The 24,424-nt window shown below is 40.0% G+C and overlaps 1 protein-coding gene across 1 annotated transcript in view; it reads right to left on the reverse strand.

Moving 5' to 3' along the window:
- Positions 1 to 20,955: 20,955 nt before the first annotated feature.
- LOC124803293 overlaps positions 20,956 to 24,424 on the reverse strand; it is a 104,962-nt gene continuing 101,493 nt past the window's right edge. Inside the window, exon 4 of the mRNA XM_047264476.1 lies at positions 20,956 to 21,249. Coding sequence (XP_047120432.1) covers positions 20,956 to 21,249 — 294 coding nt within the window. The remainder of the gene's footprint in view (positions 21,250 to 24,424) is intronic.

Genomic DNA, 24,424 nt, shown 5'->3' on the forward strand with positions numbered 1-24,424 from the left:
GCATTCATTGTACGTAGATGTACACTCTTGTCAGGCCTCTGCTTATAGCTAGCCATAGCTGCCACAAGTTGTCAACAGTGTAGCAGTTCTTTTGCACAAGTTGAGTACAACATATTTATTTAAGTGCACTTATGCCAACTAGTCTTTTGCTTGCCTGTCCAGATTCCTACAGCAACAGATACCTTTGGCCACCTTCCACCCATTTATCCTTAGCAACAAGGAAATAAGATTTGGCTCCTTAGAACACAGAGGCAGCTGACTCACATCATAACATCGGGTGATGAACCTTGTTGCATCTATACCACCACATCATTTTACTTCCTTTCTTGCTAATTTTTTATTGTTTTCTGAACATTTTTGTGTGTGCTTTTACCAGTTGTGCTTGCAGATATTTCTGTTTCAGATCTGTGTTTGCCTTTTTTGTTCAGTTTACTTGATTATGCTGCTACATATTCATTTATCTTTAGAATTATTTGCTTTTCTATGTCTATCCCACAGCCCCAAGCCCCAAACATGTGTGCCTCATACTTATCAGCAACACAATTAATTGCAATTGCCCTTGGTACCAACAGTTGATATAATACCAATTCTTCAGTTACAGATGCAACAAATGATGCAGCTTACTGAGATGGTGATGGGCACCATTCAACTGTAGATGGCAGGCAGTGAGACTCACTATTAGACATCACTAAGTACGGCACTGCCACAACTTATACAGCCATCATTAGTGCCTGTGTTTTGCCTATAGGAAGAGGACAAAGAGGGCCGGGTTAAGTACTTGGCTGATCTTGAAGCTCATCTATCTGCACACAAAGTACCAAATACTCTTAACAAACTTTTTTTTTTTCAGCAGCTGGTGTGTCAGTATACAGGATGTGCTGCAAATTGTTCCCCACTTTGCAGTCAGAATTTGTGAACTATGAACAATTAATTCGTGCATTGAACAAATACTACAATGGAAAAGTACATGTTCCAGCTGCCAGGTTTAACATTTTCAGGCTAAAAAGCAGTCAAGACAAACTTGTAGACAGGCCTAGCTGGACAATGAATCCATCTTCTTGAATGCTGATGCACAAATATGTCCAACATCTTTTGGGGATCTCAGAAGAGTGAGTATGGAGGAAATGGACAGGTGCTGTGGATAGGTGGCGCTCAATGGGAGTGTGGATCAGCTGTGAGGTGAGCTGAGATAATCCATGCAGTTGCGATAACACTGTATCCCAGATGGCGCAGGGGTTACTGCACCTGTCTAGTAAGCAGAAGGTCCCGGGTTCGAATCCTGGTCTAGTACACATTTTCACTCATCGCCACCAATTCCGCGTAATGTCCTAGTGCAGCTGACAACAATGATCTCTCCCCTTTCCTTTCCTTTCTATTCTTCCCCTCTCCACCTTCAATTTACATTTAATTACACTTTATGTTCAAACAAGCCTATAATGATGTGATTACCCTTTCATTAAACAAAGAAACACTGTATCCTGCACTTTAACAAGCTGGAAGTTACTTTAGTCACATACAAACAAATTTATAAAATCATGTAGACTGAAATGCCACCACAATGATTTTCTGTTTAATGTAAGTGCATTTTGGTGTCTTCTTCTGCAACACTGTTTCCAGTTTGTAGCATTCTTTATAAGAAAATAACTTGTAAAATTCTTTGATAATGCTACAATGTTTTACTCAATGATGTACCTCACTACCTTCCGTATATTGTTATTCATCTATGCATGGCTAATAACAATAATAACAAGATACAAAACATTGTTTTATTGTGGAAATGAAACAGTTTATACAAGTGGGTAATGATACTTGTATTGTTACAATTTACTCCTTTTGATTTGAAGGACAGTGTGCTGAATTCCAAGACATTTGCTGATGGCTTAGGCAAAGCTTCTAATTTTTTTGTTCATGTGTTCATGAAACACAATGCACAGTCTCACTTCTTCAGGCCAAAGGAATCAGCGTATTGCTCAAGGTGAACCAACAACCATAATAACCTTTCAATTTGCTTGAGTTGGTCTATAACTAATTCTGTGATGTCCTGAAAGAAATGCACCAGAGGATTAGGCAATTTAACAAATGCTGCATCTAACCTCTGAGGAGATATAAGTGCATTATTCCCGTGCTGGCTTGCGCACCACCCTGAAGACAGCAAGTCTTGCTCCCCAGTCCTCTTCCCATCAAGCTCTAAACATGTAATCTTAAACTGCAATTCATTAATCAAGGACCCCAATTCAGCGGTTGATTCCTTGCAACTATAACGATCCTCTAACTTTGATGATGATGATGATGATGATGAGGTCCCATAATCCAAGGAGCGTAGGGGACAATGCAAGAGACCCACACCGCCATACTAGGCAAGGTCCTAGTGGAGGTGGTTTGTCATTGCTTTCCTCCAACCGTAATGAGAATGAATTATGATGGTGAAGATGACACAACAACACCCAGTCATCTCAAGGCAGGAAAATCCCTAACCCCGCCGGGAATCAAATCTGGGACCCTCTGTGCGGGAAGCGAGAACACTACCACAAGACCATGAGCTGCAGACCAATGTCCGTAAATCTGCTATGCGGTTGGTTAAGTGTTTTAACTGTGCCCGCACCCTGTCTAACTGAATGCCACTAGGTTGAGTGCCCTCTAAAAAGTGCATGGAGTCCTCAAGACCCCTAACAGCCTCAAACAAAAACTCAATGGCTGCTCCTGTCTCACCCACAACATCCGGCATGACGTCAACTGGCTGAAGAATGGTAGCATGCAAATGGGCAGCTAAGTCCAGGACACTACCCTCAATAGGCTGGCGCCTTGTTGCCAGCTCATAAAATTTCAATGATCTTTACCATATCTGTGTTGCAAAAACACGTTCTCTGAAAATATTCTTTGTATGTGGATATAACCTGTGTTGGGTGACAGCAAATAATTCAGTACAGTGACTGAAGGGGATGCACTCAAATAATGCAGCACCTTATCTCTATTGAGATAAGGTACAGTGGTGACTGTGTGTGCCCTGGGACCACTACAGTAGCTGTGAAGTTCCTACAGGAACCCTGAAAAGTGATGGCTAGTGGGGTTCTGGTGAAACTATGATAGGCCCAGCAAGCCAGTAGTGGATTATGATTTCTTCTTTCAAAAATAGAACAGGCCTCAGAAAGGATGGATTTAATTGACGACGAACTGGTTATAAACAAGGACTAAGATTTGGAGCATTAAATATACAAACATTGACTGGAAAGGTGGAGGAGATGGTAGACGTGATGGAAAGAAGGAAGTTAGACCTATTGGGATTAGCTGAAACGAGATGGAAAGGAGAAGGAAGGAGAGAACTGAGGAAAGGCTACCAACTGTACTGGAGTGGAAATGAGGAGGGAAGGAGGAATGGAGTGGAAATAGTAGTAAGGGATGGGTTAAAAGAGGAAGTGAGGAGAATAAGTTATAGGATGATGAAGATAAAAATATCGCTCAAGGGGATGACCATACAGGTAATACAAGTGTATGCTCCATGAGTGGGTGGCACTTCTGAGGAGAAGCAAGAGTTTGAGGAGGAAATGCAAAAGCCGTTGGGAAGGAAGAATATTGTTAAAAGAAAAGAAAAAAAAAAATCCTTGAGGTCTGTGTTTATTTGGTGCTCCATGACTCTGCTGTCAATATCTTTATTCTTTGCTTTTGCGCAACTTCTGTATTTTTTTCAGTAAATGTGTCTTTTTTAATATACAGGGTGTAATTATAAAGTTAATAAAATGTTTTCTTGCCTTTAAAATAATATTTTTCATCAGGTTATGGGCCCAGTACATGTGTAAAGGCAAACAACATAGTTTAATTAAAACAATATTTGAAATGAGCCTATGTCTGTAAAGAAACATGACTGCTAGCGGCGATTATATGGTCAGCATTGATAAGCGTGAAGGACCTGAGGACTGGGCCAATTGGAAATGGCATATTTCTATGGTGCTGCATTCATATGGACTAGGAGATATTATTAACGGTACGCATGAACGTGTAGAGTTGTCGCAAGATGCAGCAAGTGCACAAAAAGAAGCGTATGTGGAATGGGACAAGGACAATGCAAATGCAGCAAGTCTTATAGTAAGTGCACTAAGTAAACCTGTTGCAGAACTCGTCTTAACATGAAAGAATGCTAAAGAAATCTGCAACAAATTACGCGCCCGATTTGAACGTAGCAGTACTCAGCATCTGAATATGTTGATTGAAACATTTTTCCGTGTTAAATGTGATGAAACGGAAGATATTAGTGCACATGTGGCCAAACTACAAAAGTTATTTGTGGACCTGAACGATGAAGTAGCAAAACATGAAGAAAATACACTATCTGAAAGAATCGTAAATGGTTGAATTTTGTCTACACTGGGAAAAGACTACGACAATTTTAAGGATCTCTGGGATATGATACTGACAGAAAAGCAAAGCTTGAATTTATTGATTGAAAAACTCTGTACTATTGAACTGCGTGAACAAGACATTAATGGAAGTGCAGCTTTCGTCGTTTCTAAAACAAGAAAATGGCAAACAAGTAATCAGCAAGTAAAGATGACGAAGTCACAATTAAAACAGAAGTTTCCGAGTAATATATGCAAACAATTAGGTCACTGGGCAGCGGTGTCCACAGAACACTCGTGACAGCAATAAAAGAAAAGAGAAGAAGCAAGAAAGTGAACCCCTGCATTTACTTCATATGCTATGGGTATGTGTACCAGTAATCACAGTGGCCCAAATAAATGGTATTGTGACAGTGGTGCTACAAATCATATCACTCCCAACGAACAGTATTTTGTTTCATATAGTGAATTTGATGCTCCTCAAGTAATTTCATTGGGAAAACAAGATGTCAAAATGTGCGCGTACGGTCAAGGAACAGTTAACATGCAAATTCAACGAAACAATAAATGGTAGAATGCTAGAATGGACAATGTTTTGTACATCCCTGATGCAAGTGCTAATCTGTCCTCTGTGAGAGCCATTGCCTGCAGAGGCTACAGTACTAATTTTAGTTATAATAATGTCTGTGTTTGAAAACAAGTCAATGGCAATATTGTTATGACAGTTTATGTGAAAAATGGACTTTATGTGCTGAACATGCGTGTCGTTAGAAATGCAAAAATGAATCATGTGAACTTGATGACTTCATCCGAAACATTGCAAGTGTAACATGATAGGTTTGGTCATCAAAATAAACAACATGTGAAGAATATTTTAAAAGGAATGAACATTAATGTGGAAGTTGCCAAGAGTGAATTTTGTGATGGCTGTGCGGTTGGAAAGATGCATAGGCTGCCATTCAAAACATGAACAATACGCTCTACCGGTACTGGTGAATTAATCCATGCAGATGTCAATGGATCAATGAGCACAAAATCTTTTAGAGGTAAGCATTATTATGTATGTTTCAAAGACAATTTTAGTAAATTTCGTCGAATTTTCTTTTTAAGACACAAAAATGAAGTGTGTACTGTGCTTGAGCAGTTTTTAAATGAAGCACGAACTAATGGACATGTTGTCAAACAATTTAGATGTGATGGTGGCAAAGAATTTAACAATAAGAATGTCAGTGAACTGCTTGCAGACAGGAGAATAGAGCTTCTGATTCCTCCTCCTTACACTCCTGAACAAAATGGTGTGGCTGAATGGGAAAATAGGACCATTGTTGAAGCTGCCCGGTCAATGGTAAATCCGAGTAAATTACCTAAAGGGTTGTGGGTAGAGGCATGTAACACACCTGTCTTCCTAATAAATCGTAGTGGAAAATCTTCAGTTGAAAATAAAACCTCTTATGGACTATGGTTTAATTGACCAGTAGGATGACTTGATCATCTCAGAATTTTTATCACAGGCTGCTATGTTCACATCAACAAACAATTCCATTCCAAGTTTGATGATAAGGCAGTTTTTGGATGACTTACTGGATATGTTAATGACAAGGATGGGTTTAGAGTTTGGATTCCATCTAAAAGAAAAGTGGTGTTGAGTCACGATGTGAAATTTAAACCAGAAATTGTTTGTTATTTATATAGTGATCATGTTGAATTCAAAGTCCCTCAGGAAGAATTTAATGATCCAAATTCATCTAAAGATGACCAATGTAAATCTCCTAGGCTGTACACTTCTGGAGGAAATCAAACTCAAGAAAAAATTGGCACTCTTTATTCTAGAGAAAGTCAAGAGTCAAGTGAATCTGATGAAAATAAAGAATTAACAGAATTTCTAAAAGCAGAAGCCGCTGAATCTTCTAATGAAGAGAAACAGAAGAATAAAAGACAATGAAGAAAACCAACCCGGATAGAAAGTGGTGAATTTTGTATGGCAACAAAAGTTGATGCACTTGAATACAAAGGTCCAAACTGTTTTTCAGAAATATTGCAGTCAAACGAGAAGGAAGAATGGATGCAAGCTGTCAGTGATGAACTTCAATCACTAAAGAAAAACAATACATGGGTGCTGTTTGACCATCTGAAGAATGCCAAAGTATTGCAAAACCACTGGGTTCTACGGCGAAAGGTTGCAGTCAATGGAGGTACTCGCTTTAAAGCCAGATTGGTTGCAAAAGGCTGTATTCAGGAAGCAATAATTTCATGATTTTTTTTTCTTTTGGAGGAAGTGTTAAAAGAAAAGAAGAAAAATTCCTTGAGGTCCATGACTCTGCTGTCAACATCTTTATTCTTTGCTTTTGTGTAACTTCTGTGTTTTTTTCAGTAAATGTGTTTTTTTCACATCCAGGGTGTAATTATAAAGTTAATAAAATGTTTTTTTGCCTTTAAAATAATATTTTTCATCAAATATGATAATAATGGAGGATTCAAATGTGCACGTTGGAAGAGAAAGACAAGGCTGTGAAAGTGTGCTTCGACCAGAGGGTTGGGGCTGCCAAAATGAGGAAGGTGAAAGACTATTGGAATTCTGTCAAAGGAATGGTTGCTGGTTGGGAACTCTTGGTTCAGGAAAAGAGAAAGCCACAAGATTACCTGGTACAGTCAAGACTTAAAGAGAAAGTTGGTAGCTGACCACTTCCCGTTCGATAGTGAGATGAACAGGAACATCATTGACATTAAGGTATTACCATCAGATGCTTTGGATAGTGACCACCATTTGCTCGTAATGAACCTGAGAGGGACTAAGGATAATAAAGGGACAGAAAACCAGGAAAGACTTGTAAGGGTATGGAAATTGAATCAGGACGAAAGCAGACTACAGTACCCACAAGTAGTAAAGGAAAGCATCCCAAAGGACAAACCAAAAATGATAGAAGAGGAATGGGCTAGATTCAAGAGGACTTTAGTAAGTGCAGTGTAAGCAGTATGTGGGAGGACAAGCAACAAAAAAAGATAGAAAGAAATACCCTGGTTATATGATAAAACAAAGGATGCGGTACAGACGAATAGATCCTTTAGGGTATGGTTCCAGGAGAGAACAGTAGAGACAAGAGAAGAATATAAAGCAAGAAAGAAAGAAGCAAAAAGAGTGGTGGTTGAGGAGAGAAGAAAGTGGATGGAACTGCGGACCAGAATGATGGAGGAGGATAGTGAAGGTTCAAAAAAGGTGTTATGTGGGATGATTAAAAGTAAGAAGAAGAATGATGTGACTGGTTATGCCTGAATGGTGAACAAAAGTGGCCAAGATGTTGAGAATAAGGAGGAACTCAAGAATATGAGGAAGGAGCATTTTAAAGAACCCCTGAACCCAAATGGAGACCTGGATGAGGAGGGACAAGCCACGGAGAAAAAAAGAGGAGGATCAGAAAATAGAAAAAGACCTTACACAGGGAGAAGTGGAAGAAGCATTGGGCAAGATGAAGGGACGGAAGTCTCCAGATCTGGATGAGCTAAGTGTACAGATGGCAAGAGAAGCAGGAGAGGTGGGGTTACAATGGCTATATCGAGTAATGAAAATTGTGTGGAGACAGAAGATGATTTCAGAAGACCGGAAGAAGGGAATAATTGTCCCGATCTCTAAGAAGGGCAATAGAAAAGAGTGAATAACATTGATGAACCACTGTGCAAAGATTTTTGAGAAAATTTTGGAAGCAAGATTATGGGCAAAATTAGAAGGAGGGATGAGAGAAGAGCAACATGGCTTCAGAACAGAAAGGTCCATGAAGGATGTAATTTTTGCTGTAAGACAACTGCAAGAACAGCACTATGGATATAGAATAGATCTACTAATGACCTTCCTGCACACTGAAAAAGTATGATAGTGTATGTAGAAGCAAAGTGTGGAAAGCCCTGGAGAACAGAGGAGTAGCAAAACAGATTATTTGGAAGATAAGGGAAATGTGCCATGGAAGTGTGAGCTGTGTGAAAGTGGGAGCAGAGAGCTCAGCTTAGATTGAACAGAAGAATGGCATGAGGCAGGGAAGCGCAGTTTCACCATGACTCTTCATTGTAGTGATGGATGATATAATCAATGCAGTAGCACAAGTAATTGGTGGAGGAAAGATGAAAGCTATGGTGCTTGCAGATGATCTGATGATTTGGGGGAATAAGGAGGAGGAAGTACAAGAGCAGTTGGACATATGGGAACAACGATACAAGAATATGGGATGAAATTTAGTATAAGTAAGAGTGAGATGATTATCACAACAAGAACTAAGGAGAGAGGAACAACTGTGGGGAATGATTGAGGAGAGTGAGGAGTTTCAAGTGCCTAGGAAGCCTGATACAGGAAGATGGGAAAAACGACAGAGAAATAAATGTGCAGGGGAGAAAAGTAGAAGCATTTCAGAAGAGTGTCAGAAGCCTGATATGGAGCAAGAATGTACCCCAAATTAGTAAAAATCTTATATACTGGTCACACTATGTCCCAATCCTGACATATGCATCCAAAACCTGGGTTATGAAAGGAAGAGAGAAAAGCAAAGTACAAGCTGGTGAGATGAAATTCTTGAGGAACAGTATTGGTGTGACAAAGATAGACAGGTTAAGAACTGAGAGGATCAGAGAGTTAATGAAGGTGGAACCGTTGCAGGAGGAGATAGAGAAATCAAGGCTGAGATGGTACGGGTATGTCAAGTGAATGGAGGAGAAGAGGATGCCCAGGAGGATACACGACATGAAACTGAAAGGAAAAAGACCAAGAGGAAGACCAAGAGACAGATGGCTGAAAGAAGTGGAGGAATACATCCAAAAGAAAGGAGAAGATTAGACCAAGGTGAAGACAGAGAGATGGTGGCAAGACAGAAGATGATGGAGAGGCCTATGTTCCAAACAGACCCGGCCAGAGGCTGGAAACTGTCCAAGATGATTATAATCTCTATTGACATTGAGGTGAGACATATTTAAATCTACATTTGACTGAAAGTAATATCTAGCAGTGTTGATGCATTAACACAGATGTCAATCAGATGATAATCTCTAAAATCTTCATGGGTAGTTAACTACACAAGATCACACTGTGAGCATGATGTTTTGAAAAGACTACTCTCACCCTTTCATCTTATGGTGCAATGCTGATGTGTCACATTTTATCTCCTTATATGCATTAGGTATCAGCAGTGGACATTTGAATCACACAATAGCCTTGTACAACATTTTAATTGTGGCCCGACCAACTGTTTATGCAACTGGTAACCTGTGGCATATACAGTGATAATCCAAAACATCATAACTGCCCACCATGATGTTGGATGTCACCTGGTTGCTTGTGGACACTCAACAGGGTACCAAAAGTATGTAAGGGTAGCAAACATGGACAGGGGTCACCCTAGTGAAGATATGTGCTGCAAATGAGGAAATCCATTGAAATAAGTGACTTTGACAAAGGGCAGATTATTGTTGCACAGAGCCTGTGAGTGAGTATCTTGAAGATAATGAAGCTGGTTGAATGTTCATGTGCTACTGTCAAGAGCACCTACAGAAAGAGGTAGGAGGACAGTGGAACTACCACTGGGCACTGAGTGGTTGGATGCCCATGGCTCTTCACAGAACGTAGGACTTGGAGGCTTGTCTGCTCTGCAAATTGGGATAAAATTTGGCATCTCTGTCAAAAGAGAATGGTGCAACCACAAGTGTTTTGAAGCATACCTTTCATCTTACATTGTTGAACACAGAGCTCCACAGCAAGTCACACCTATATGTTCACATGTTGACCTAGGGTCATCATCAACTGTTGCAGTGGACATGAGACCATTGGGATTTGACCATTGATCTATGGAAATATGTTGGCTCTTCAGGTGTATCTCATTTTTGCTACACAAGGTTGATGGTCGTCTCCACAAATGCTGTCATCAAGGTGAACAGCGGCTCAAAACTTGCAGTTTGCCAGGGATGCAGGCTGGTGGGAGCAGTATTATGCTGTGGGAGACATTTTCCTGCACTTGCATACGACCTGTGGTAGAACTCAAACTCACACTTACAGCTGCAAATGACTTGCACCCCTTCATGCTTTATGTCTTTCCCTACGTCAGTGTCATCTTCCAGCAGTATAATTGTCCATGTCTTAGAACCAGAACAATGCTAACCATGCTACAGTGGTTTGAGGAGCTTATAGTAAACTCACGTTCATGTCTTGACAACCAAATTTGCCTGATGTAAATCATATGGAACCCATCTGGGTCACTATTGGGTGGCATCATCATGTATGTAAATCAGTGGCCCATGGTTTATGTGAATTATATGGCCTGTGCATAGACTTCTAATACCATATACCCCAAAAATCTACCAACAAACTGTCAGAGCCCTGATCACAGAATTAGTGATGTATTTCATTCCAAAGATGGAGAAACGAGCTATTAAGCAGATGGTCATAATGTTTTGGCTCCTCAGTGGAAGCTGATGGACTCTGACACACTGGCACTTTGCCAGAAGAAGGAAAGAGAGATTAGTGTTCTCTAAACATTGCACTCACACTGTGATCTTGTGAGGCAAGAAACTTTAGAAGATTTTATTGCATTGACACCTCTCAAAAATCTTCAGAGACACATCAATCACCTCCATAGGGAGGACATCATCCACTTGTTACGTCATCTGGAGAAACTGCAGATAAAGGAAGCCATATTGCTTTCCACAGTGGCTTTGCTTCAATGTTTCCATGGACGGGATATCATTTGATGCTTTTCTGAGATCCACCATGCAGAAAACACCACTGCTTCTCAGTGCATCTTCTACCATACCAGTGAGGCTCACTTTAGGAGATGTATCTGAGATACTTGCAGAGAAGTGGCTAGAACAACTAGGCACTTCCTATCTAACCATCCATTCCTCTACAGCATTCTGGTGCTGTGTTTATGGGACAGTGTAGATGCAATGACCATGTCACAAAGCCATCTGTAATGGAGGAGAGCAATGGCTTGACATTTTGGAATGTTTCAGATGTTGCACCCTATGAAGCAATGCACCATAGGATCATAATTATCAGGAGCTCTTGTCAACTTGAATGCAAGAGAAATTAATGCAGCAACAACTTTGATTCTTACCGAACGTACAAACATTGTTTGAACACCTAGGACACTGCCAAAATGAGATAACATCAGTGCAGTAGAACAGGCCATCAGATGACTTTCACATGAAGCAGCTGAGGAAATCTGTTGGGCAACATTCCACATTTTTGCTACCACTCAACCTCCAAATGATCCAACTTACAGGACAATTGGAAAGGATCAAACATATGCCATCACAAGGAAGACAGCTACAAATCTGGGTGCCATGAGGTTGCCACAAATCATCATGAAGTGATTGAAAACAGAAGCACCTTCACTATGTCATTTGCATAGCATCCCTAAAGAGCATTAGGATGGTGTACTGTTAAGGATCATAATTAATGCCTGGTGGGGCTTTGATTGGCTCACCTCTATCACCAATTGTATTGAACTTTTACATGGAAGAATTTGAAGAGCTTACATTGTTGTGGACTGGCCATTGTGAGATTTAAATGCCAGCTGCTGACATGTAACATCTATAAGGAAAACAAACTAACAAATTGTGACAAATACAAATGCACTTCATCAGATGATGGAAAGACACACACACACACACACACACACACACACACACACACACACACACACAGAGAGAGAGAGAGAGAGAGAGAGAGAGAGAGAGAGAGTAGCCTCACTATAGTCATTTTTTTTTAAAATTGGCATTTGGCCATCACCATACAACCATCCACTCACTACAGTCATATCAAATAAGAAACCTGTGAAGATATTATTGCATTAACATGCCACAAAATCCTTCATAGGCAAATGATAAAATGTTGCCCTCTAGAATAATAAGCTCAATGAAGGGACAATCAGCAATTTGAAGCATAAGGTAGTGCTTCTACTATTTTTTGTTGGAGCAGCAGCGATATGAAAGCATAATCATGCGCAACTGTTGAAACATGCTAGAGGTGAGACTCTTCTCAATTCATAAAAAGTAACTCCACTGCCAGAAACATTCTAACAACTATATGAGCTTTACATTTTCAGTCCTTTGTTGAGCATATTGTTTTTAAGTTAAATTGTTATTTTCTCTGTCCCTGAGCTTCTCCCTTGTGACAATAGTAGAATTGTTTTTTTCATGTTATACCTCAGTAACAATGGAAATTATCGTGAAGAAACAATATGCATATGTTCTGCCAGCATATTTTATATTTCTTGTTTGCTGCTATTGGAATGTTCAAGTAGTTGTCATTCAATCATTTAAAGCTCATATATTGACAGACTCATAGAAGCACACCAAAAAGACAGTCAACAGTTAGGTTTAAACAAAGTTGAATTTGATGGAAAAAGGGGAAACACAATTCACAATATAACAGAAAAATTAAATGTAGGATATGAAACTTTGTAAGATTTTTATTTCCTTAGCTTCAAGTAACACTTTGATGTAGAGCATCACTTAAGCATTATGTAGAACGCCTTGTGAAAATTCCTTAGATCTTAGAATGAATTTCTGAGAAAATATTCTTAAGTACTGTATGTGCAGTGATACAAAATTAATGTCTGAAAAATAAAGAATTGTGGAAATATCTGTTATTCATTACATGTAATGAAAATGTAACAAAGTTCTATAACCATGAAAAACTGGAATTATTTTCCATTTTAATTTAATTTCCATTCCATTGATAAAGTATATTAACACCTCTTGCACTTTACAAAAGCCTCAATAAAAATAGTAACAAATTACTATTAAATGAGCAAGCAGGACTCAAATGTGTTGAATTTTTGTGACACACATGTTCTGTGGACTGTATGAATGAATATTTTGTGAGAATAACATGTGTATTTTATCATTATGATGAAATGTTTTTCTTTTCTCAAGTCAAATTTCCAGCCACAGATGGAACAAAAATGCTGAGAGGCTAGGAGAAAGAAATACTCAATTTTTTGTGAAGATGGGTCTGCACAACTTCACAGAGAACAGTTTTAAATTACATAGCTGACCTACAATGCAAAATTCAAAACACTTCAGGGAGAAGATAGTGTGCAGTGACTATTTGAACAGAACATTAGAGTTAGTTATAAAATATTCTGCTATTTCTTCCTATAATAGCAAATTCATTAGTCAGTGGATCTGTGACATTTTTATCTGATGCTGTGGAGTCAGGTGCTCAACACTGGTACTTTCTTTGCGTTTTTAGCTCACTGCTTCATCTTCTCACTGGTTGTCCATCAATAGATGCTTGAATAGGAGCAAGATGTTTCCAACAGAAAGGGAAGGCTGTTGATGTCTTAAGTGCATTGTTAAAAATCTTATCTTTACCTTCAACTTTTGTGATTTTGGATGGGAGTATGTATCATCACAAAATTTCTAGTCTCATTTCATTTATCAATGTAAATACATAGCACACAATCAAAGAGGACAAACACAATGTGAATTTTTTAAAGTGAAAGAACTAAATTAAAGAGCAGGGGAAATACTGTTATTAATAATTACACATTTAGCTTATCCAAAGTGACGAGACTTTATATTTTTTGTCAAAAAATAAACTGAAAGAAACCTGCTGACCACTGAGTCTTTATACATTCATTTATGTTATAGTACAATGTTTATTAAATTAATTTTTTTAATGATTTTAAAAATCAATTTAAGACAATTATCTCCAATAAAATAACTTACTTTGTCATTGATGGTTCATTAGGAAAGAAAAATCTGAGGCAGTAATCACACAGAAGTGGTGCTGGTTGTATTTTCTTTTTACAAGTGCTATATTAAAAACAATTGGTTACAATTAAAATAAATTTCAGTAACTGTATTAATCATAGAATAAAGTGATAGTTTCAAGAACTGAAGAAAGGATTAACAGATTGTGCCACAATTTCAGGTGGAACACCAGTAAAAGTGTTATTAATAAACATGGCTTTACATCTTTTAATTGCTGAAAAATACTAGTGATATTTTGGGATTGATGTGAAGCCAGAGCACCTACATTTATACTCTATATTGGCAGGTGTTTCCTGATTGAGAAATTGTAAATATTGTCAAAAACATGAGCTGTATGAAAAGATTTCCCAAACTTGCCACAAATTCACTAACATGTAGCATCAACTGTATCTGTTTTTGAAAAATATGGTCTTAAAAAAGTGTACCTGTGTACACAATGTTTAAAATTGCAAATCTTGTCAGCTACTGTTATCTATTCAGGTATTAAATGATGAATGTTAATCATCACTGTACTCTGTTATCACAACGGTTGTGATTTATTTATGTATTGAGATTTTGCATTCCTAGGCAGGTACAGATTCTGTTACTGGTCAGGGCCATGTAAAACATTATAAATTAATTTAAATTAAATCGAGTATTTACTTAGAAATAAGTAAGGTAGTGATTTATATGAAATATTAAACAAGTAATTGTCTATATTAAAATTACAAGAGTAGAGAGTCAGTGGAACAATTCTTATTTACAAATGCAAGCAGCATCACCCCTCAAAAAGAAAAAAAGAAGAGTAATCATAGCTGAAAATTCCCACAGACAGACAAGTCTTCATTACAAAGAATGACACACACACACACACACACACACACACACACACACACACACACCACTTTTTTATTTAAAGTCACAGATGCCACCAAATTAAAGGCCACCAGTAGTTGTACCTCATTTACAACACAGCCTCAAAAAATACATCTACTGACACTTCCTGCATGTTGTGTTTGATGCGTATATAAAGAAATTAGTCCCTAGTTTCACAATAAAAAGAATCACAATCAACTTCACTCTCAATGTTACTCATAATGATAGAGTTCATTATCTGTCAGAAACAGAGACTGGCTCTGAGTCATTAAACACTGGTCAAAGTTATCACTCCACTTTAAACTTGTATCACAACAGAAGTAAAACACTTATTATGTTACACATTTAGTATTATTGATTCCACAAATCCATTCATGTTCTTTATGTTTATTGTCACTGATAAGAAATGAATAAACTTTTAAGCCTAGTTTATCTTTTACACAGGGCAAATGAATTTCCAGTAATCTGATTGTGTTTGAAATGTTACTGTGAGCTACCCAGGTATTAGGGAAAACAATAAGCTAAAGAAATTTACATTTGTTCAGGAAGCTTTACACTCTTCTCTGTATCTCAGGAAAAATAATACAAGAAAAGAAGGAAAAATATGTAGACAGTACAATGAAAGTAGTTGACTGTATGTATCATTTCAGTGTTTTATACTGGGCTTAAAACAGATAAAACATGTTCACTGTGGATGTGCATGTCACAGCAGTATCTATGTAATGATAATAGCAGGGAGTTTTTGAGTTACTAAATAGATATTAGCAGAAGAATGTCCACATACTTTTGCACCAGCATAAAATGGTTTTCAACAATGTGTTATTCATAGTATCTAAGGACCAGTTTTGTTTACATTATGGTAAGAATGATTTATTTTTACACTTCTTCACTGTTGGTGAGAAAGTACTTATGCAGCAACTGAGAAACATCAGACAAAACTCTCTCAGAAATTAATATACATTGGCCCACTGAAGAACTGATATTGCATCACAAAAGACTGAAAATATTGTGAAATGTGATACATGCAAATCTTATCCTAGGCACAGCTATGGCAATCCAGAACACCTGTTATGGTGTTCATTAAGAGAAAGTCAGAAGATACTTTTTTCTTGTGGGATGACTGAGTTTAATGTATGTGTCCTGAACTATGTTTTATGGTGACAAGATGATTTGTTCTCCAAAATCAAAAGCTTAAATATTCATTTCAAGAGATGTGAAGCTGCTGGTTCAGATAAATGCAGATTTGTAATACTCTCAACATTTCTTAAAAGTGATATTGATGCTTATCACTTTTGCGTATTAGGTGCTCAAAAGTGGAAATTTTCATTAAATTGACTATCTTCCTGTTATTTATAATGTCTGAGGTAAATCAGTGTTATAATTTTAAGGACAGTAAAAAGCCTTGATTTTTATCTGTCACTTGTAAGTACTGGTTTTCAAACCATAAGAGTAGTTATAAATACTGTCAAGAGCACAAGGTACTCATTATATTGGAGTCATCTAGAAGAAAGAATTACTTTTACATGCTATCCCCTTATGGCTTACTCTCTGGGTTCAGTGTGTTTAATATTGTAACTTACTGTGATGTTGTATTCTGCTGGAGAGATGTTCCAGCTACACTTTAAATGAATCAGCAGTGGAGCATAGATTCAATTTAGAGAAGAATAAATGAAAATTCTGCAATGGCATAAAAGGGTTTTTAATTACAAATAGTCTTGTGTTTTGCTTTTTATGGTGGCTACATTTGTTATGAACAGAGCATATTAATGGTCTTTCATGACTGAAGAAAACTATGTTTGGAAAAAAAATACATTACTAGTAGTGAGTGAATAGGAAGTAAAATGTTGTCTTCACAGTTTCAGTTGTTGGACTTTTCCTAATGGATGGCATTCTTAAAATGGTTTGATTTCAAACTGTCACATGACCATCGTACTTGAAGACAATATTTTAAAAGAAGGTAGAAATAACAACCAAAAGCTTTATTAAAGATTAGTTTTGGAGATTTATTAATAGAAGACTGTGTGAAAGTTAAACTAATAACTTTTATTTTGGACAAATGGTGAGCTTTGTTTTATATCAGTCCTGCATGTTCACTTACAAAATCAACTTCTCACTCTACCTGCAAAATGCTCAATAAGTACTTCCTTAAATGATAAAGACCAGCTAATAGCATATGAAACAGCTAGAAGCACAACAGGAAGAAGTGGAAACTTATGAAAAAATACTTTTAAGATTCTACTACTGCTTCCAAACAATAAGTGTATGTGAATGCAAGATACTTGTGTTGTAGTAACTGTGTCCATTATATGACTGATGCATGCTTTTATTGCCTATGCCATAATATTTTAGTTTATCTGTCAGTAAGTAATTTATTATAAAGAAGAGAATAAAAATAAAAATGTGAAAGTTCAGAAGAAAATACCAATTCTTACAGTTTGAAACAATTTAAAATTAATTTTGGGTATCATCTTTCACAAACATATTTTTTCAGTAAGCAAAGGTGCAAAAATTGTGTTCTGCAGTCAGAAGCTCATAGGCATTATTTCAGACTTTTTTGGCGGTGTAGATAGATAACAGCTAATACACTGTACGGTGCTGACATTATCACACTTCTGAGGTGTTCCATATCTTATTTGCAACTTGCTGGGGTTACTTTGAGATAGACAGACAAGTTAAATGTAAGATCTTTTCTGTTCTAGCAACTTCATTGACATGTATGGAAATGGTATCATTGCATCTGAATGGTAATGACATGTTGATTATAAACTAATGTTGAACATGGTATAGAGGACAGAGGTAGTATTGAGTGTTCATTTAGAGACTAGCATCACATTCAATGTATTCTCAAACTGTAGTAGTTGACTCATCTGGAAATGGTCCCATCCTACCTGAAAGACAACAGTTTGTCAGGTGTTGAGTCATGGTGAATATGTTTTAGAAGGTGGTATAACTGGTCCTGCAATTTTTGCTGAGTCTGTCAGCTATGACGTAATGTGGACCAAAGTGCCAACACACATAAAATATGAGGAAACCAGTAATGATTGAGCTGTAGGTTCTTATACATAATTGTACAGAGCGTGAAAAAGCGAAAGTGTGTGCCAGTATTACCAGATAGTGAATTATGTGTTTAGATAGTATTACTTAAACATTGCAAGTGAACTGATGCTCTGGTAAGGTGAACTGGCAATGGTGAACAGGTTGTGTGTTATGCTGAGAGCTCTGATTGGAGGAACCATTGACAACCAAAAAAAGTGACTCTATGGTCAGGCACAACAGACCATGCGATGCTGATTGGCTGTTGTGTCATCCCTTGCTACAAAGCATTATTTAGCTGTGGTGTGGAGAGGTATTGTGTCAGCACACTACTCCCCATCCACTGTAAGATCTCCAGACCTTGGAGCCACTACTTATCATTCAAGTACGTCAGGTTACCAATTATCCATGTTAATACATGTTAATACGGACCCAAGACTGTAGGATAGCCTAGAAACCTGGATAATCCAATTTACACATGTTTTTATCAGAAACTGCTGTTTAATGTTTTTACAAAACAAGCCATATGTCACAGTTGAAAGTACACTGTAGTGGTTATGTGTTACTCGCCAGAAACAACGGGTTGGAAATTATCAACCTTCAGTTTCTATGGGAAGTGTTAGGCAATCATTCAGACAGAAAATTAGCTGGAAATATGTTATAAGGGCAGAGTAACCTGATTTAACAGAAAAAGAAATGAGAAACACTGGAAAAATGTTTCTGGATCTTGCAACATATTCTGGAAGTGAAATGTGAGTCACATGGGAGATTAGTGTAGTCTAAATGAAAATATTCATTCTGATTACACTTCAAACTTCGTTTTTTTATTTTTTTTAGAAAATGTTTGAGAGATGTGTGGGCATTAGGAGCTTACTGTATACTAATTGGCCTGATAAGGCTGTGTTCATTTGAGTCCAGTCCTCCCACCAATGAACAAGCAAAAAATCTGTGGAAGTACCAGGAACTGATCCAAAATTAGCCTTCACACGGCAGCCAGATGCGCTGACTGCTCAGCTGCTGCTGTGGACTGTGTAAACTAATGAAGTAACAAGCAATTTAGATCAGGTTACAGATGATGACATAAAGCCATGGAGAATCTGCCCCCCCTCCCCCTACCTGCCCCTGTGGAAAAATGATATTCACAAATAAAGCTCAAATCCTCCACCACCCTACAGCTGGACATAACATGAAGTTTCAGGATTGCAGCTGGATGTTGTTGACTTCTTGTGATTATTTTTTGGTTGACAACCATTCAGCCATCTTAAGGAGAGTGTTTTGCACTGGAGATTGCTAGTTTACTTTGTACGAAAACTTGGTGCGGAGGCACATGTGTGAAGGCAGCTGCTACACGGGCAACCTCTGTTGAGCTTTGTGCCCTCTTCAGATATTGCTCCATCTATGGCGCCAGGCACGTGAATGGTGCTGGTACTGCATGGACAGTCTCTGCTGAAATGCAGGCTTGCTGAGTTAAAATTTAGATGTCAAATTCACGAAATTAATTGTCATTAGGTAGCTCAGTGGTCACAAAATGTGTTCTTTCTGTAGATATTAAAGAAATGACTGGGTCATATATCTTAACCACTTGAAAGCTGCCATCACTATTAATAAAATCTTCCTTCAAACATTTTTCCACCGAATCCGACAAGGACCTTGTCGAGTCCAAGATTTCCGTGGCAGAATAATGTGAATGTCCTGCAAAAATGCAATGCTCAGCTATTAAGGAATTGGTGGAAATACGTTTAGCGGAAGATGTTATTAATTGTGGTGGCAGTTTTCAGCTGGATAAGGCGTAGGACTGAGTGACTTCTTTAATATCTACAGAAAGAAAACATTTTATGACTAGTGACCAATGCAGTGATATTTAAATTTATTAATCCGACATCTGAATTACAAACTGCCTATTGGCTTCTGTCTTGGGTTCTTTGGCCGACGTTCGTCTAATGATTTTTCTGACGTTTCGCCAGCACGAGTGGCTGGCATTGTCAAAGCTTCACCCTCCATTGAACCACCGGCAATGCAAGGTGAAGCTTTGACAATGCCAGCCACTGGTGCTGGCGAAACGTCAGAAAAATCATTAGACGAACGTCGGCCGAATAACCCGAGACAGAAGCCAATAGGCAGTTTGTCAACAAGTGGCCACGAAAGCCTTAGCAATTTTGTATCTGAATTACAGTTCCACAAACCTGCATTCTGACGGAGAGGGCGCACAAAGTAGCACAGTTGCCCACGTGCCGTAGATGGAGCAATATTCGAAGAGGGTACGAAACTAGACAGGTCACTCGTGCGGCAGCTGCATCTGCACGTATGTCTCCGCGCAAAATTTTGTTATAAGGTTACTGATGTGAACTAGCAATCTCCAGTGCAAAATATGCACCGGAAGATGGCCGGACGGTTGTCAGTGAAAACACTGCGACGAGAAGTTGACGTCGTACAGCTACAGTCCCGAAACTTCACGGAATACTCTTTATGCTGGGAAAATTTCAAGAGTCACTATTCGGTATCAGTTGGAAGAAAAGTGGAACGTGTAACGCTTACCGACTAGTAGCGAGTGTTCGCAGAACTAATTGTCACGAAATATCGAAACCGTTTTGCCGTTCCCTGTGAAATTAATGAGAGATCCTCCCGAATATCTCAGATCTTGTGGGTAAGCTCTCGTGTAAAGCTATTCAGTATAAGCCTGGCAACAGTGTTCTTTCATTCTGGCCGAACTGAGGTTGCCATTTACGGAAGTGGTGTCATCCCACTCCGCAGTCGAGACGTACGGGTACGGTCCCGCGTCAACGGAACTGCTGAGGTTTGTCAGTATCGAACAGAGAGCAGATGTAACCTATTTCGCCGTATTCGCTTCGGAACCGCAGCGACAGTGGCGCAGTCGAGAGTCCGACGGAAGCCGCCGGCTGCGCTAGCGCACCGAGTTCCAGCGTCGGCGCGACAGGCTCTTGACGCGCTGGTAGCACCAGGAGCCGGCGTCGGCGGGCGGCCGTCAGATAGAGGCGCGGTGAGGGTGCAGCGGCGGCAGGTCGCCGCGCGTCACGGCGCCCGTGGCCAGCGCGAGCGGCTGCAGCGGCAGCAGGTGCTGGATGCGGCCGGGCGCGCGCCGCACCGTGTAGCGGGGCTGCGCCGCCGAGGCGCGCGGGTAGCACGAGCAGCTGCACACGGACGCCGCGTCGCCGCCGCCCGAGCTCGAGTCGTCGCCGCCGCCGCCCAGCTGCCCGCTCAGGATGGACCCGTTCGCCGTGATGACGTCGCCCTCCAGCCGCACAGCGCCTTGCGCCGCCTGCACAGTCACCGAGAGCGGTTGCCGTCAAAATGCTGATCTGACGACGTAAGTGACCAAAGTTAGGGGAAGGTGCCTATCGATCGGGCACCTGAACAAACTGTGTTGTACGAAATATTTTACACTACTGGCCATTAAAATTGCTACACCACGAAGATGACGTGCTACAGACCTATATCATTGACGTCGGTTTGCAGTAGGGTTTTGGAGCATATGCTGTATACAAACATTATGAATCACCTCGAAGGGAACGATCTATTGATACGTAATCAGCATTGTTTCAGAAAACATCGTTCTTATGCAACGCAGCTACCTCTTTATTCACACGAAGTAATGGCCGCTATCGACAGGGGATCTCAAGTTGATTCCGTGTCTCTAGATTTCCGGAAAGCTTTTGACACCGTTCCTCACGAGCGACTTGTAATCAAGCTGCGGGCCTATGCGGTATCGTTTCAGTTGTGCGACTGGATTCGTGATTTCCTGTTAGGAAGGTCGCAGTTCGTAGTAATAGACGGCAAATCATCGAGTAAAACTGAAGTGATATCAGGTGTTCCCCAGGGAAGCGTCCTGGGACCTCTGCTGTTCCTGATCTATATATATGACCTGGGTGACAATCTGAGCAGTTCTCTTAGGTTGTTCGCAGATGATGCTGTAATTTACCGTCTAGTAAGGTCATTCGAAGACCAGTATCAGTTGCAAAGCGATTCAGAAAAGATTGCTGCATGGTGTGGCAGGTGGCAGTTGACGCTAAATAACGAAAAGTGTGAGGTGATCCACATGAGTTCCAAAAGAAATCCGTTGGAATTCGATTACTCGATAAAGAGTACAATTCTCAAGGCTGTCAATTCAACTAAGCACCTGGGTGTTAAAATTACGAACAACTTCAGTTGGAAAGACCACACAGATAATATTGTGGGGAAGGCGAGCCAAAGGTTGCGTTTCATTGGCAGGACACTTAGAAGATGCAACGAGTCCACTGAAGAGACAGCTTACACTACACTCGTTCGTCCTCTGTTAGAATACTGCTGCGCGGTGTGGGATCCTTACCAGTTGGGATTGACGGAAGACATCGAAAGGATGCAAAAAAGGGCAGCTCGTTTTGTATTATCACGTAATAGGGGAGAGAGTGTGGCAGATATGATACGCGAGTTGAGATGGAAGTCATTAAAGCAAAGACGTTTTTCGTAGCGGCGAGATCTATTTACGAAATTTCAGTCACTTTCTCTTCCGAATGCGAAAATATTTTGTTGAGTCCAACCTACATAGGTAGGAATGATCATCAAAACAAAATAAGAGAAATCAGAGCTCTAACAGAAAGGTTTAGGTGTTCGTTTTTCCCGCGCACTGTTCGGGAGTGGAATGGTAGAGAGATGGTACGACTGTGGTTCGGCGAACCCTCTGCCAAGCACTTAAATGCGAATTGTAATCATGTAGATGTAGATGTACATGGAGCACATGAACAAAATGTGTAACAAAATCCTCCTTGCTACACCACGAAGATGGCGTGCTACGGACGCGAAATTTAGCCGACAGGAAGAAGATGCTGTGATATGCAAATGATTAGCTTTTCAGAGCATTCACACAAGGTTGGCGCCGGTGGCGACACCTACAACGTGCTGACATGAGGAAAGTTTCTAACCGATTTCTCATACACAAACAGCAGTTGACCGGCGTTGCCTGGTGAAACGTTGTTGTGATGCCTCGTGTAAGGAGGAGAAATGTGTGCCTTCACGATTCCAACTTTGATAAAGGTCGGATTGTAGACTATCGCGATTGCGGTTTAGCGTATTGTGACATTGCTTCCCGCGTTGGTCGAGATCCAATGACTATTAGCAGAATATGCAATCGGTGGGTTCAGGAGGGTAATAAGGAACGCCGTGCTGGATCCCAATGGCCTCGATCCCTAGCAGTCGAGATGACAGGCATCTTATCCGCATGGCTGTAACGGATCGTACAGCCACATCTCGATCCCTGAGTCAACAGATGGGGACGTTTGCAAGGCAACCATCTGCACGAACGGTTCGACGACGTTTGCAGCAGCATGGACTATCAGCTCGGAGACCATGGCTGCGGTTACCCTTGACGCTGCATCACAGGCAGGAGCGCCTGTGATGGTGTACTCAACGATGAACCAGGGTGAACGAATGGCAAACGTAATTTTTTCCGATGAATCCAGGTTCTGTTTGCAGCATCATGATCGTCGCATCCGTGTTTGGCGACATCGCGGTGAACGCACGTTGGAAGCGTGTATTCGTCATCGCCATACTGGCGTATCACCCGGCGTGATGGTATGGGTTGCCATTGGTTACACGTCTCGGTCACCTCTTGTTCGCATTGACGCATTTTGAACAGTGGACGTTACCTTTCAGATGTGTTACGACCCGTGGCTCTACTGGCTCTACCCTTCATTCGATCCCTGCGAAACCCTACATTTCAGCAGGATAATGCACGACCGCTTGTAGGCAGGTCCTGTACGGGCCTTTCTGGATACAGAAAATGTTCGACTGCTGCCCTGGTCAGCACATTCTCCAGATCTCTCACGAACTGAAAACGTCTGGTCAATGGTGGCCGAGTAACTGGCTCGTCACAATACGCCAGACACTACTCTTGATGAACTGTGGTATCATGTTAAAGCTGCATGGGCAGCTGTACCTGTACACGCCTTACAAGCTCTGTTTGACTCAATGCCCAGGCGTATCAAGGCCATTATTACGGCCAGAGGTGGTTGTTGTGAGTACTGATTTCTCAGGATCTATGCACCCAAATTGCGTGAAAATGTAATCACATGTCAGTTCTAGTATGATATAATTGTCCATTGAATACCCGTTTATCATCTGTATTTCTTCTTGGAGTAGCAATTTTAATGGCCAGTAGCGTATTTTGAGTGTAAGTTGAACATTCTCTCTTGATGGTTAAAATTACTTGGGTGTTGTACCCCGTCATTGTATAAAAACTTCAATTGAAAACCTACCAACATTTCGACCGTATCTCAATGCATGAGTATAGAAATATGTTGTGAGTGCAGAATAGGGCCTATGAGATATACGGACCCTGCAACGAACTTGTGACGTCACACTAGTCGGCTTGTCCGCCACACTTCGTGACTGCTCGGCTAGTGCAAGGCCCACGGGAAATCAATATTTGATTGGAAAGGTGCTAAATGAAGGTCTTAATT

This window comes from Schistocerca piceifrons, chromosome 6 (assembly GCF_021461385.2).
Source record: "Schistocerca piceifrons isolate TAMUIC-IGC-003096 chromosome 6, iqSchPice1.1, whole genome shotgun sequence".
In the NCBI taxonomy this organism is placed as follows: Eukaryota; Metazoa; Arthropoda; class Insecta; order Orthoptera; family Acrididae; genus Schistocerca; species Schistocerca piceifrons.